The sequence below is a fragment of the Falco naumanni genome, chromosome 4 (assembly GCF_017639655.2).
Source record: "Falco naumanni isolate bFalNau1 chromosome 4, bFalNau1.pat, whole genome shotgun sequence".
NCBI classification, from domain to species: Eukaryota; Metazoa; Chordata; class Aves; order Falconiformes; family Falconidae; genus Falco; species Falco naumanni.
This window is the reverse complement of record NC_054057.1, coordinates 7,992,221-8,008,527: the sequence shown is the minus strand read 5'-3', so window position 1 is coordinate 8,008,527 and position 16,307 is coordinate 7,992,221. Positions and strand designations below refer to the sequence as shown.

The 16,307-nt window shown below is 37.9% G+C and overlaps 1 protein-coding gene across 2 annotated transcripts in view; it reads right to left on the bottom strand.

Annotated features, from left to right (window-relative positions):
- Positions 1-16,307, bottom strand: part of ZNF385D (zinc finger protein 385D) — a 435,096-nt gene that overhangs the window by 6,126 nt on the left and 412,663 nt on the right. For both annotated transcript variants that reach the window (XM_040593042.1, XM_040593043.1), the window contains 2 exons: positions 2,432-2,665; positions 308-486 (listed from right to left, as the gene is read on the bottom strand). In XM_040593042.1, the coding sequence (XP_040448976.1) occupies positions 308-486; positions 2,432-2,665 (413 nt within the window). The remainder of the gene's footprint in view (positions 1-307; positions 487-2,431; positions 2,666-16,307) is intronic.

Sequence of the window (16,307 nt, the reverse complement as noted above, 5' to 3'; positions counted from 1 at the left end):
AATGTCAGGGTTTATTACCTTATGACAACTATAGTCGTCTAAAGACAGTTGTAACAGGTTGCAGCTTACAGCTTCTCTAATTCTTTAAGCAATATATATAATCAGGAGCTCTTGAGAAAACATATTGTTGGGAAAAATCACAGGCAAACCAAAACATACAGCATGATCATCAAATAAAAAGAGCAAAACCTGTAAGCTTCATTTGGATACAAACTGTCAGACTGACACATGCTGATTGTGTTGGTACTTTACCACCATGAACACAAAGAACAGCCGAGGATTCACACTCTGCAAGCTAGCCAAGTACCTGTTTCAGTTGTGTCTCAGAGTTTACGTGCACATCACATATTTCACAGTGAAATGTTTTGTTCTGAAGGCCTGTGTTTCCTTTATTCACAGGTCCTTTGCCTTTTACGCCTGCCCGGGGAAAGGCTTTTATGGTTCCACTTCCATTCCGAGCTTCCAGCATAGTTTTGTGCTTAGTCCCTGGAGACATTAGAAATGGGAAACAGAAAAAACTTTGGCAATTTGGTTGCATTCATTGTTTTATTTTCTTTTTAAAAGAAAATCATATGAGCTTCACCTTGGTGCCATGTGCTATCCTTGGGATATGCCTGTGTTTGTCTGTATCAGATTCATAGCAATGTAACAGTATTTTACATCTGATATTTAATTATTATATTATGTACCTGTAGGTAATGCACTAGAACAAAGCAGCCACATCAGTAAATAGTGGCACAATCAGGTATCCTGATGTGAAGTTAAATAGGTGTGACTTTTCTCATTAACTCCTGCTGCTAATAAGGCCTGAATAGTAGTTGCAAAAGAAGGGTAATTTAGCTATTAAAGATGTAGTTGGCTTTGATCTGTAGTCCTCCTGCGTGGATTGATAAACAATATGTCCTAGATAGCTTACACCTAAATCTGTAATTAACTAATTAGTCTCCAATTCAAAAAGGGGCAGAGGTTCCTGGCAGCAACCTATGGATCCTTAATGGCCTGGACAGAAACCAAAATGTGTGAGAAATATATATGTGAGAAAAAACGCACTTGCATTTTTTATTAAAGTGAAGATCAGATAGAAAACAATAGTGTCCTGTTGCTTTAATTTTATTCAGACCAAACAATTTCTTACAGTGTTGACCTCCATGTAGGTAGTGTGTGATACTGCTGGACTACCACCATGCCCAGAACTAGTGTTCCACTGATAATTGCCATATCCATCCACTGGTACACTTCTACAAGCATGCATGTGAGTACACACACAGCTTATCAGCATAGACAGCAAAACCTTGGATGGTTGTGTTTAAATATTCAGAATAACGTTTTGGCTCTCATCTTTATCAGAAAAATGTTTAGAGTCTAACCTTTGTATGAAGCTAAATAGGTTCAATGGGTACAGCTTTATGAATTTGAATTATCACCATTTTAAAATATGGCATGCAAACACAGCATTCAAAACTGATCAGGCTTTGTTTCTCATAAATACCAACAAATTGACATATTCTTTTTAAGTGGATTCTCTAGATGTCCCAAAGTTACCTCTTTTTTTTATTACATCATAAAACCATTGATCATTTTGCTGCAGGTATATCATCACTGCCTCTAAGTCTCAAACCTAAGGTCTGTCTCTTAACTCTGTTTACAGTGCTGGGAGGTAACCCCTGACATCCAAAATCAGGCTTTTTTTCTGTGAGATGGTTATAAGTGGTCATTGCCACCATATTAGAATCCCAAGATCTTCTAACCCCGCTCACCACACAGCCAATCAATAAGGTGCTTAAAATAGTGACTGTGAATGATGGCTTTCTACTACTAGAACATACCGATGCTACTAGCACTAATAACAAGAAAGCATTCAAAAATTAAGAAAGAGGGAGGTAAGCAATTACCCATTCAACCCTCATGCAGCGGTTGCTCTCAGTTGATGAAAACAAAAGGAAAATATACATAATTTTAACAAGTTATTAACAGGCAATATGGAGCTAAAAATTCTAACTCTCATCATTGAACTCTGACTGACTGATGGTCCCTCTTTCAGCCTTAATTTGTTAGATTTCAAACAAAACTAATGGTATTCATATTCAGTTTGCTAGCTGGCACAAACAAAACTATGCAAACTCTGAACACCAAAGGTAATGAAGCATGAGCTGTCATTTAGCTCTATAACGTTTGGAAGCTGCAAAAGCTAAAATGTACAAAAATGGGTAACTTGCATGCAATAAAATTCCTTTCTTCCTCCCTTTATGAAAGCCTCTTTGCCTGTCATTTTTATTCTTCACTAGTTAATGAATTCCATGTAATTGCCAGTTTTCTGCCACCTCTTTGTCCCCTGCTGCAAGAGATCTAATCTATTCAGGGGAAGATAATTGCAGAGCTCTTGAGACAGAAGGAAAAAAAAAGGAAGAAAGCAAGCACTGCTCCATCTCACCACTGTTGTGCGCCTCCAGCTGCGAGGCAGAGTTGACAGCAACTTTGCATAGTGAACAGTACAGCAGTCTTTTTGCTTTTTCTTCCTCAGTCTCAACGGAAGGGCATGTGGTGCTGCTAGTGGCTGTCGTGGGGATTTTCTCCACTTTAGAGGTGATCTCAGTTGTCATAACGCTGCTCTTCCTGATCTCCACGGTTGTCGTCGTTGATATTGCTGGTGTCCCTGTGGTAACGTCTGTGGGCAAATAGAGAAGATGGAAGGAAACAAAACCAAAAAAATAAGGTTATGACCTTTGGCATTTGCTTGTTTGCATCCTAATGCTGTAACCACACAGAAAGCCAGATTGTGCTGGTGATGGTTTGACTAATGGTAATGAACTAAATGTGACCTTATTTCATGTGGTTACAAAATACAGTACTCCCATGTATCAAAATGCCACATTCTGCCTCCTGTATTCTGCTAACACCCAGTAAATACAGAATTCATAAGCTGAAAAGACAGGTCATTAAGACTGTACTGTACAACTGAAAGATAATCCCCTAAAAGAGGTCATGGAAATTACCAGTACAATAGGCAGTTAAAATTTATAAACAGCACTTCAGATGCACAAACTGCCATAGTACCGCATAATACTTACAATGATTGAGTAGCCAAGCTAAAGTTTTAACATTCTGTATTGATAAAATTAAAATTAAAACAATTGTCTGTTCTTGATATCTGATAAATTAAAATGTGAAAATAATATTTCACTTGATATTAAGCCAAAACAAATATTAAATTAATAAAGTTAATTATTAATACACAGTACACATTTATCCATACATTATTATTCTTCATTATTACATAATAACAATATACACAAATAACAGTAATCGACTATACAACATTCTATATCAGAAACCTACACAAACACTAATAAGTTTTCCGTTCTGTGTATCAGTGGAATGTTTGGAAAAACTGCAAGGATGTTATATACCTAAATTTATTTGGAAACCCAGTGCTTGCATCTAAGAACTTGTGCTTTTTCTGTAGTTCTCAAATCCAAGAGAAAGAAAATACACAATGATATTGTGGTTTAAATAACATACATGACAGTTGGATATAGCAGTATCATTTGATAATTAAGTACTTAGGAGGGTAGAGGACAGTAAGATCCAGCACTGAGCCAATGGAGAAGACGGCAAGTAAGGGACAGGAGAAGGAAAGAAAGGACGGGAGCTGTTCTGCCTTTGCAGTGTTGTATTTTTGTCATACTAAGCCTACTGAGTAGCAGATTCCTCTGTAAGAAATCTTTGTTACTTTACTGAGAACTTAGTTACTTTACTTTCCTGGAACCGGGTACTTTCCAACCTAGCCAGCTCATTTGGGTTTCATACATCCCTTGGTGTTAGCGGTCCTCTACTTGTACCATGCTTTATTCATTGCCATCTATCAGAATAGGCAAACCAGCAATTATTTCACTTGCAGATCTCAGTATGTGCAGTGATGCAGGAGGGACACAATTAACCGATGCTGCAAAGGTATGTTTCAGACCAGTACTGTTCAACAACTTCATTAATGAAGAACATGCCTAATAAAATTAGCAGACAATAGCAAACTGGGAGCAAGTGCAAACACACTGACAGACATTATGCAAAACAATTTCAATGCATTGGAGAAACAGTCTAGAAAATTAGATGCTTTTCAGTACTGCATTTTGGGGAGGTTGTTTTGTTTGTTTGATTTGGTGTTGGTTTGTTTGTCTGTTTGTTTGCTTGCTTTTCAGAAAAGGATTTCAGTAGTAGATAACAAGATGAACACAGAGCTCATATCATCATGTTATGAAACAGGTCCCCAACATATTGCAAGTGCAAAGTGAGGTTGATGAAGATTTTTTTTCCCCCTCTAATCAGCACTGGAGGTCCTATGTCCAGCCTGGGGATTGCAACATCAAAAATTAACAATTAATTCCTTCTTTGTTAATCCAGCAGCAATACAAATGCAAACCAGCAAGAGAGAGGTTGCGAGGGAGGAAGCCAAACAAAATCAGAGGTTCAGAAAACATGGATTGTGAATACAGAAGATGAAGGGTAAACACTGACAACATTTTTCATATCTGTAGAAGGTAGCTAAAAAAAGAGAATAAACTCTTCTCCCTGATCTGTCCAAATAGGACAAGGACTATTGGATTACATCAAGAAAGACTTCGATTAGACATCAGGAAATTCTTTCTAATATTAAAGCTTGTAGAGCCTCAGAATAGCCTACCTACAGAGATGCAGAAATATTGCCTACCGGAGGACTGGAAACCGGATGAACAGGTATCTGCACAGGCAGCCTGGGTATGATCCCCTTTCAGTCAGTGGGAATAGGACTTGTCAAGCCCTATTAATTTCTATACATTGTGTATTTTGTAACGTTTATACATATTCTCTCAGAAGGTTTTTTAAAATTATTGTTCATAAAATCAAGAAACCACAGTTTGTCCTGTGAATATTCTACATATTGCCAGGTGTTAAAGCATATAGCAAAAAATGAGGTCCCGCTCCAGGTCTAATCAGAGTTTGTTGTTGTTTTTTTTTTTTTTCCTGAGAGTGAGTCTGAAGGTGGTTTTATCCTGAAGGTATAGGGGATGTCAAATACTGCTACAGAAGGAATGGTGTTACCTTGATGAAACTTCTGTTCTTATTTATTTTTGTCTACAGACCAACAATAAGGTTTCAAAAGAAAAACCCTGTTTTGATATACTAGGCCTTTTGATGGGAACCTGATGTCTAAAAGAAGCCTTTGTAGAACTGTCCACAAGATTATATATTTAACTGGTCACTCCTTTCCCATCCCAGAGAATCTGTGTCAATGTTGACTTTCCTTCAATTGAAAGTTGCTACCGTGAAATTATTTTCCCCAAAAGGCCAATCCCATCAGTACCTAACGCTGGTTTTGAAACTTCAGTTTCTCCATCCTGGTACCACTGTACAGTAGTAGGTGTAACCAATGTACTTTTGCGGTGAAAAGGAAGGCAGATTGTAGATGGTATCAGGGAGAGGGAAGGAAAAGAAAAATAAGACACTAACGTTCTCTCAGGATTGATGGCAAGGTTGGTGCTCATTCTAATCTCACAGGAAATTAGATATCTACACCAATCACCATTACCAGCTTTGTGGTGCAAGTTTCAGTATCTTGTCTTAAAGAAAATATAGATCATAATTTCTTTATTTTCCATAGGAAAACTTGAGGCAATGAACAACAAAAAAAGCTGAAGTAACTTCAGATTTTACTCTGCTTCAAACATCTGGCCTCCTACATCTATGCTGATCTAGTATTTCACTATGTAATAATTCTAAAATGAAAAGAAAATACAATAAATGTTGCTAGTCCTTTTGAGGGCATTTTGATATGCATGTGTGAAAGCAGCACTCTATATAAAAATTGAACTAAAGTTGGTAAATGCCATCAGCATATTCTTCAACTAAAAAACCCCATCAGTTCAGTGCATATATTCTGCACTTTCAAAAGGTGCCCTGTATTAATACATCGTATATTCCACTAATGCAAATGACATCAAAACATATACAAGTTCACCATGTAAGAGCCATGACACATTTAAACATGCAAAGCTGCTCCTCCTCGTATAAACTTCAGAATTATCAGCAGGAATTAAGGAGGAAACATTCTAAAAGCTGTCAAATAAGCTTACAAAGAGGGAATTCAAATCCTCTTCTCCCTGGAACTTCTGAACTAACCAGCATAGGTCTCTCTGAATATATTAGAGTGTTGCTGCCTGTAAACAGCTCAGTGCCCTAAATACGAGGTACAGCTTTAAAGGTACGAGGGATTAAACCAACCCAACAGAACATCAAAAAGGAGTAGGAATGCATTGGAACTGATGCCTTGAAGACTGAATCAGCATTTCTTAACATTATATTATGATAGCGCTTTAAGAACTGTCTCACTAATAAATGATCTAAAATCGAGCTGAAATTCAGTCACAGTCACATGGCAGATTTGTTTCTGGTGACGCAGGCTTGCAGCACTGTGCTATTTTCATACCAGTGGCCTGCAGCAAATATTCATTATTGCAACTGTCACTGCTTGGCTTTGGCATAGAAGCTGATTGCTAATATTGTACGGAACTGGACTCCAGCAGCAAAAAAAGGGAACACTTCAGGATTCACAATAATCCATTTGTGTTTCTGGTCTTAATATAGCAACAGAAGAGAAATTAAAAATACAAAAATATTACATTAAAATCTAATCTTGGTCACTGGCAAAATCAAAGATATATTTTAACCAGAACAAAAAGGTGATGAAAAAAGTTCTGTGAGAACTGACTCCTTTGGGTACTACAGATACCACAGTTCAAGTGGAAAACTGGAAGTCTGTGATTAAGGTCCTCCTAAGTAAGCAGGACTGATTTTATATCCCAGCTACAAGACTCCTGAATTTTCTTTAGGCTGAAGAAACAGAAAATTACAACTCATGTTTTTCTTCCGAGTTTGTGAAAGCCTTACTCATCAGTTCCTGCTACTAAACATAAGAATTTCTTATCCTGAAACTATAAATGGATCCACAGAGAGAAAAGTGCTCTGACTTCAAACAAATCACTCCTTGTGAGTGTGTTTTTTCTTCTGCAATCTCAAGTGGCATGCATTTGAAAATACCTGATTTAGTACATATGCATGCATTCTGGTCTCATTTAAACCAAAATTTGCCTTTCACATAAAAGGATTGAGCTTTTGGCCCATAATGCTGTCCAGGAAAAACCCCAAAAATCCAAACAGCCCTCTCCCTGCCTCACCCTGCAGAAACTACAAAGCAAATTCTTTCTCATGACAAACAGAACTTAATATGAAATATTTCTCTATGCTGTAAGACCTCTTAGTGTTGCAAAAACATTGTCAGCTGGATCGCTTATAGCAAACCTGCATCAAGTAACAGAATGTTCCCGTACAGGTGTTTAATACTGCCATGTTCAAAAGAGACTGCATATTATTTTCCTGCCTACTAAGAAGTGAGTCCTCGGTTTCCTTGGGCTGCTTTGAAAATCCCATTTTCCATGTCCTCTGTGGTAATTACATTTGAAGATAAGACGTAATTTCTTCTGAATCTATAAATATAACAGTGGAGTATATAAAAAACAAAGTACCATCCCAAAAATAACTGCAACTGACTTTCTTTTCATGCTTGGCTGACTTTCTGTATTCATATGCTAAAACATAAGCATGTGTGCTAGCACATTGGCTGGCTCTGGCACTTAAACAAAACACTTTGGGGAACTTTGACTCAAATGTATCAACTCCTCCTCCTTTATATGTACCAAATACAAACTTGCATGTTTTGTGGTTGGTAGGTATTTGGCCCATTGCAATATATTGTACAGAAGATTCTTTTGGTATCATATTATGAAAATTTCAGTCATTAAACTTAGTTTTACATTCCAAACCTGGATTCAATCTATTTTTTATAGATATATACTTCCCAGAATGTATATCATTTACTTGGAGAGTCAAAAGTATATTTTTAGAACTTAGAAGAACCCATGTAGTTTTCTGGTAAGAAAAAAAAAACCAATTGCAACAGCATAGTTTAGAGAGTGAAGTACCGCATGTCATAATTTTTTTGATATAAAAGATTGAAGTACCTGAATGACAGTTGTGTAATTCATCACTTTAAGTGAAAATCAACACAAAATACTGGAAATCATGACATTTACCTGATCTTTTACGGGACAGATACTAATTAATACGCCATAATGGAAGAGTCAAGAGCTCTGAGGTAATAAATAAAGCTGTGTATCACCAAACAGGAACAGAACTTGCAAATTTTTTACAAGCTGCCTTTTTTGATCTGTTTTCCTTCCCCTGTCACTGCCCTGGCTTGTCAGTCACTTTCTTGTTAAAGTTCCTTGTTTGCTTTGTCTAGGTGTCCATCATGACTGCTTTTGATATCCAGAAAGTGAAAGGCTGAATGTACCCAAAGTATCACCCAAGCCTTTGCTCAAATGTACGGAGCAAGCACTTCTGAGAAACCGAAGGACTGAAAACTTTCCCAGGACCAGCATGAAAGCCAGATACCAGGGATTTTCTTGGTTTGTAACTGGAGAAGCAATGACCTCAGTATTTTGACCAGTCCCTGTTTTTTAACACTTAAATAAATCACATTATGCACAGTGTTCATCACCCAAAAACAAAGGATGAAGAAACAAGTGGCTCCACAAGTGGCCTCATTTTACGGCTGCCTTACTCCACACTTCCCAGTGACATGCCTTGGTGGTGACCTGAGGGAAGGGAGACAGAAAATAGGATGTTTGGAGTCAAAAGGTGTCCACAGAGAAAGCGAGAGCAAAGAGAAAGTAGCAAACTTCACATATTTGCTCTGTGGATTTTTTTTTCTTCAGTTAACTCAGTTCTGCCAAGTCCTAAAATGACCTTCTTCATTAATTAGCAGTACACAATTTTCTAATGAAATTATACCTCGTTTTTACTAGCAGTTCCCTTGGTTTAAAGCACAGTTCATTAATCCTGAACAGGATTAACTGCCGAGGGATGACTGCATTCCTGTTGAGGTTAATTGAACGGAGCTGGCAGCAACGGCAACAGCTGGGGGTAAAAGGCCTGTGGAAAGGGAAGGCGGAAGGTAGGGAAATGTCACGCCGTGTCTGAATTTTGGATTCTTGGGCAAACACAGCTGACAAAAATGTGTCTGGAAGGAAAGGAGATGATGAGTAGAAACCATTTAATTTTCAAGTTATTTTAAGCAACTCTTGTGACAACTGAGTTTGGATGGATGCTGAGGTGTCCTTTCTGTTGTATAGATTTCTCCTCAGCCAGGCAGAAGAAAAACGTCTTTCACCAGCTACGACTGAAAGGGTCCTCGCACAAGGAACTGCAGGGGGAAGAACAGGTCACGGGCTGAAGCTATTCTTGCCATTTAATTAATGAGACTCATGTAGTGAAAAATTCAATTTGAAACCAGGACAAAGTGTTTGTTTTAAAGGGTGGAGCTCACAGTCAAATGCAAAGAGGAATTTTTGCAGATTGTGGTCTCAGCAGCCCTACTAAAATAACACATCTATTTTGACTCTAACTTGAAGGTTATACATGAGGCAGGGTGTTAGATTTTGTTTCGATAGGTACATTTTTATTTTGTAGGGTGCAATGTAAAACATTGCTTTTAAGGTAAGGAATAAAACATGCACGTGGTGGTTTGATCACACATATAGAAGAAAAGCTGTATTATCCTATCCATAAGCCTCTCATGCTTGGCAACATCAAAGGCTACACTGGCAAGCTGCCACCAGTTTTACATCTGCACATGCTTCAGTATGCATTTCCCAACTTTTAAGCAAAAACAAACAACCAAAAATATATATGTAGTTAACCTTAATGCATGAGCAGAAATCGAGCATCAGTTGAGTTTACCACCAGTAAAAACCAAGGAATTGAAAACAATTCCTTAAAAGCTAAAAGCACGCTAGAGAAAAAGGCTTTGTGAGATAGACTACAGTAAAATGAATTTGCCTTGAATGTACCTTCCTGCAGCGTGGAGGCCAACATGTGCACAGCAGTCCTCATCCATATTATTAAAGTCTCTTATCTTCTAACACAGGTCAGCTGCACATGAGCCGCCTGTTGCTCCTTGGCTCACATTGAACTCCAGCCTCTGCCCAGGGATGTCTGGGAGATTCAGCTTTGGCCAGAAGTCATCCAGAGACAGCCACAGCAGTGGAAATGAATGGATGTTGCATTCCCATGTTCAGGAACATCCTTGGCACGGTGTGAATCACTGGTGTAGACTGTAGTCCAAAACATAGGCCCTGCCTCACCACCAAGGTCTAGGTGATATGAATTATACCTAGTCAGTACTGGAAGCAGTGCTTCTCCAAGGAGAATCCAGGGAGCAACTTTTGTCTGTGTCACTAACAGCAATGGCTTCAACGTATTACCTCTCCACTGAAACACCCATTAGGGCTACAACTCAAGCCACGTACCTGGAAGAACAAATTGTGGTTACTGAAGCCAGCGTGTAACTATGATTCAGTCCCTGCCTGCTAGTCCTGCTGCCCTCACAAGCCTACCCCACAGACATGGGGAAGGAAGCAGCAGCCAAGCTGTTCTCTTTCACCTTGCACTATCAGCAATAGTGATGGGAGCGAGCTTTGAAAGGTGCTCTCCTAAACTCACCTTCTCTGTAACAGAGACAGAGCAGATACAGTCCAGGCTGTACACGACTGGAGACTGAGAAGTATTTTTCACAAAACAAGCAGGCTGGCAAAGTTTATTTAAAACTTGATATCAAAACCAATTTGCTGTGGAATCTCTCCCCCAGCAATCTGCCACCAAAAACAGAGAAGCACGGGGAAGTATTAATCACTGGCAGAAGGAGAGAAAATACATTGCTTTCATTAATCAAATGGAACAAGGAAAGAATAAGTGAACTGCACTGCAGATTGCATAGGATTGCTCTCCATTTTAAGCAGGGAGCTGATTTTTTTTTGCGTTTTAAGCAAGTTGAATGTTCTTTTTAAAACTTTCATCTAAACTTTAAGTTTCAAAACAGATCTATAGTCCTAGAACCTAGAAGTAAATTAAAATAACTGGAATCCAACTCAGAATTTCTGAGAACTCTGACTTCTGACCACCCTCCTAAGTGTAATACCTCATGGCATTCTCCTGTCTTGAATAGAAGAATAATAAAAGCTATTACCTTTACAGCAGCTTACTTCCTTTACTGGAGAGCATTGAGCTAGTAAATCTGGTTTTGGCAATAAACTAACATTGTCTCTAACACAGGAATTGTCTGAAGCTGTACCAGCATCTGTTGTAACTGTCTATCTTTTTTCAGTGGAATGAAGGCAGAGAGAGCAGCGAGAAGATATACATTCTTTCAGACATCTGTCTTGGAGCACACTGAAGTAGAGCCTGCAGCAGATGTGTTCTGTGGACTGATCAGCAATGGCTTTCTTACAACCACCTGCTCTTCCCTAAGTAGTTGAGATACTACATATCCAAATTTTGGAGGAAAAAATTTCACAAGGAATTGATGAGAGAACAGAACAGAAGATGGTAGTGTTATTATCCTTAATAAATATGTTTTGACTTTTCTGCCATCCCATTGTGATTTTTAGTAATCCTCTTCAGTCCAATGCTTTTACAATGAATTTTTCCTTTGGCTGATCACATGCTTTTGGTAACATGTTTCATAAATTGACAGGTGCATCCCAAGAGTAGCACCCAAATGATTGCCAGGGAAAGGAAACCTCTTGCAATTTCCAGAGAGTCAGTGAAAAGATCTTTTATTACTCACAGCTGCAGTTACTATGACCATCTATTTAACTTGCTCTTATATCTTCAGCATGTTCCACCACCTAAAATAAATGTTCCTACTATCGCCCGCATTCCCTCTAGTCCTTCCCCTCTCCAACACACCACAGGTTGCTTCTGGGCTAAGACTGAAACAAAGGGCTTATAAAACACCTTGTGTCATCATTATAGTTAAAGACATTGAATGATGTGCACAGACAGTCCAGACCAAGAGTTTCTAAATAACTTGCTGTCATTATAGTTCTTAGCAGGATTTACAGGTTTTGTTTTGCTTTTTCTTACTTTTTGAAATAAAACAATTATTTTGTGCAACACCAGCAGTCTCTGCTGGCTATCACGTGTCAGTCTTTCCTCTACCTTTAGGTGCTACCACCTAAACTATTATTAGCCTAATTACATTTGTTGGCAGAACACATTAAGTAAACCTCACTGAGGTTGAATGGATGGTCCTGGAATCAGGCAAAGAGCAGGAGAAACCTGTCTATTTCAATAATTCAGCGAGTTCCCTTTCATCAATTTTTCTCTTTGTCAGAAGAGTATGAAACAACTCTTTTCATCTCTTCCAGTGGCACTCCCTGGCACCATCCACACATACCCAGCAGAGAGGTTATCAGTGCTTTGCTGTTTGGAATATTTATTTAGTCAATACCATAATTTTTATCAGGCAAGTTCTCCACAAAAGCCAAATGGAAGAAGTGATGCTTTCCTAGCCCAAAGTTGTTCTGGTGAATTATATAAAGTCTTCTGCACACAAGGGAACAGTGAAAATCACAAATCTATTTCATAATGGCACCATTCATAGATACCACTCCTAATTCAAAGCTTAAAGAATCAAATATATTATTTGATCTAACCAATTACACAAAGTTAACCAATTACACAAAGCTAGCAGAATACACCTTAATAAGGAAATGACTGCTTTTAGTTTGCAGTGACAGAAGAAGACAGCAGCTGCATATTAACAAAAATTAGCATCAAAATGGCAGCACAAGACTAGCTTTAGCAAACATTTGTAGGATCTCAGATGAGGTATCTAATTCTGGCAGTGCTTTGACCTTTTCTTATGTATTCTTTCTTAAGGCTGATATTAAAGGCCTATATTACCTGGAAAACTAAAAGTGACATACATTAACACTGATAGTGACATAGTTAATTTGTTGGATGGTTTTATCCAGTACTTGCAAAGACGAAAGTTCTGTCACATTGAGTGAAAGCAGCTACATTTTAGGTGGTGTGATTCTTAGGCAATTAGTCATAGGCAAAGTGAGAGCTACAATCTGTTAAGAAGAAATGTCATGGAGGGACATTTGAAGGGACCAGCCCTATGCAACAGGAGCAGGGCTGCTAATAATTGCAAATTGTTTGTGCTAGTTCTGTAACGGTTGGTCTTTTCACATTTTGCTTTCCAGTAGGGGAGGATATTAATGAGCATAATTACAGTTTTTTTATTAATTTCTTTGGTAAACTCAAATTGCCATTCTTTGCATGTGCCACATTTTCCTTTGTATGCAGTTCTCTCCTTAACAACATAACACAGTAGCAACAGAAGTGGTTTCAGCTTCCCTTCTAAATGTGGCTGCAAATACTACACCACTTACAAGATCATACCCTAGCTCCCTCTGTTAAAATATTTTTCCTTTCTTGTACATTACAGTTATTCAGACATCACTACATCTGACATCATTCAGACCCAGAATTAGCTCTTAGAAAAGTGAAAGAGAGAAAATAAAAGTTCTCTCTAGGAGCATAATATACTGTACTGCTGGTTCCTTAGTCTGCATTCTGTGATACCTCTCTCCCATGTACACTATAACGGAGAAAAATATATGGAGAGCCCGTGAAAGCACCAGTACAAGCATTTTCAAGAAATTTGAAAGTTGCCCTCATTTGCAGCTATTTTATGAATACCTGAATGTAGTCGTGTTTACACAGTGTCTAGGTGAATAGGTGCAATTTGCCTGCCTCAACAGCCTTTCAGCCATATAATTATTTGTTAATGAACATGCAAGTTCAAAGTATCAACATCTGCAACAATCAGATCATCATTCCATAGCCACACCTTCACTCATCTTAGCATCAGTGACTTTTCTTTAAAATTCACTTTTTCTTCATAAAAAGTAGTGGGTTTAGCACTTCTATAATGCCATCAGATATCATCACAACAATTTCAGCTCAAAGACCTATTAAGGAGTAGAATACACAGAGAATGGGGAAAAATAGTAGCAACTGGAGCATACAATTAAAAACAATAACCCAGAAAAATTCTGTGTAAGGTCTGGGAGATTGCTGGAGGGCTATTTTTTTTTTTATGATGTACAGTTTACTTTACCTTTTCTTGCTTACTCTTCCTTTATGTGTTGCAAATAATAAAAAACATTATGATTAAGTTTTTCATGTTTTTTCAAGGGAATCTTCCTGCACTTAAAAAAAAAAAAAAGTTATATGGAACTAAGAGCTAAGCCTATTAGCTTTCAAAAATCTTGGAAAGCAGTTGTAGTATGACAGCATTAGTAGAGAAGCAGCAGCTGCAACAACAAACATCTGAACACCCTTCATCTTCTGCAGCATCTAGTACAAAAACATTTAAGCATCTCTTTAGTACTGATATACTATATTAGATACATTTTCAAGATCCTAAGGTTGCTACCATTCTATACAGACAAAATTACAAATAGGTTTACTTAGGATCACTTTGCATCGCACAGCGCTTTAGAAAACTGAATGCAGGTTGTGAAAGATGACAGAACTGCTCTTCTGAAATAAAACTTCAAATATGCTAGTCCCTGAAATGGCAATGCATACTGTGAAATGCAGGTGTCAGCCTTTTAGATAATTTCAGTGTCTTCCTTTATGAAAACTAGAAAGGGTTAATTCACAATGTAAAGAATTTGGACAACCCTTGCACAAATAGTTTCCTTACATCATGCTTTTGCATTAGCCATTTGGCAGGCAGGTAGAGAGCTTGCTTAGCTCTCCTCCAGAAAATCTGCATCAGTTGTGACCTTGTAAGTCAATTGATTATAGTGGTATTTTAGCTACAGTCTTAGGAGATATATCTATATAGATTTTAAGATTTTTTTTGGTGAGTGAGAGAGAAAAACTGTAAATTGACCAGAAAAGAGAATACTGGTTCCTCCCTCTCAAGGCCTCTGAACCACAGATCAAGTGAATCTACAGATTATCACATGCCTTGCTCCATGACCATGAGAAAAATACATACACTTGTACAACTGTAAGATATTCTGTGAAATGGAAAACAAGAAGCTGGGAAAAATGCCCGAAGCAACAAATCTAGGCTTCTGCTACCATGAAACCATTAGCAAAATGTTTGCTGCCTCCCTCCTCTTCAAAGAGTTACATATTGTCTCCCCTTCCTCATACATTAAAAAATGTGAAATTAGCATGCAAATAATTATACTAGTGGAACACAGATATATCATATTTATAATGTACCACATTAAAATGTATGTTTTAGCAGTAATTTGGAAAAGAAAGCATCTGGCTTCAAAATAAGCCTTCCACCAGTTTTCCCAGAAAGCCACTGTACTGTGCTTCCCAAGTCCATTTCCTACATAGCACCCAGGTGTGTGATTTCTTGCATGTCCAGGTAATAGTGAAAGCAAAATTTGTAATGGCTGTGCATTGTTCACACACATGGAACAGAAGACACTTCCATCTTTCATTTCCATGGCAGGAAATCGCACTGGATAAGCACTTGGATACTTCTCCTAAAATGAATTGTGGTGACAAAAAATAGCTGAAGATCATGGTAGAGAGGACTAAACTTTTTCAGTCTGGGAAGTGTGCTTTGTATCATCAGTAAAGTTCTGCAGGAATGGAGAGTCCATAATTCAGTCAAAAACATCACAAGTCAGAGATGAGAAGCAATGCTCCAAAACTATGTTTTTATAAACCTGTTCTTAAAGCTTTCAGACATGTTTTATAAGAAATTAAGATGTAGCTCCAGCAGAGAAGCAGTGGCATAATCTAAACACAATTCACATCAAAAGAAAACCTTTCACTCCTTCTATACTTAGTCTACACTTGTTAGTATAGTAGAGATGATATTCCAACACTTCAAATGCAACAGCACGCAGCAGAAGATGCAGGTTTGAGATGATAGAAGAACTCTTAGAAATACGGTAAAAAGAAGAATATACTTCCCAGTTTTACACAGTGAAGCTACAAACTCATTGAAGTAGAGTGGAGCTACCATTAGCTATGACAGCAAAGTATTAGGTGGTTCTTTACTATAAGCAGACCTCAAAGATATAACTGCTTCTTAAGCCCTTCACATCTTTCAGGTATATATTGTAACTATTGTTTTAAGTTGCTAACCATCCATGGCACTTACAAAGGCAGCTTGTCAAATGGAACTCTTGACAGCAAGCAGCCAGCACAGCTTCCTATTTACTTTTCCTTCTTTCTAACTGGAATTCTTAATTTAAGAGAAATAAATTCTAGCGGCTGGGGTTTTTTTCCCATAACATTTGTTATATATTTTTGTGTGCCTTTTTATGTCTTGTCTGTCTACTTTTCTATTTATGGGAAAAGCCAATAAAAAGCCTCATATA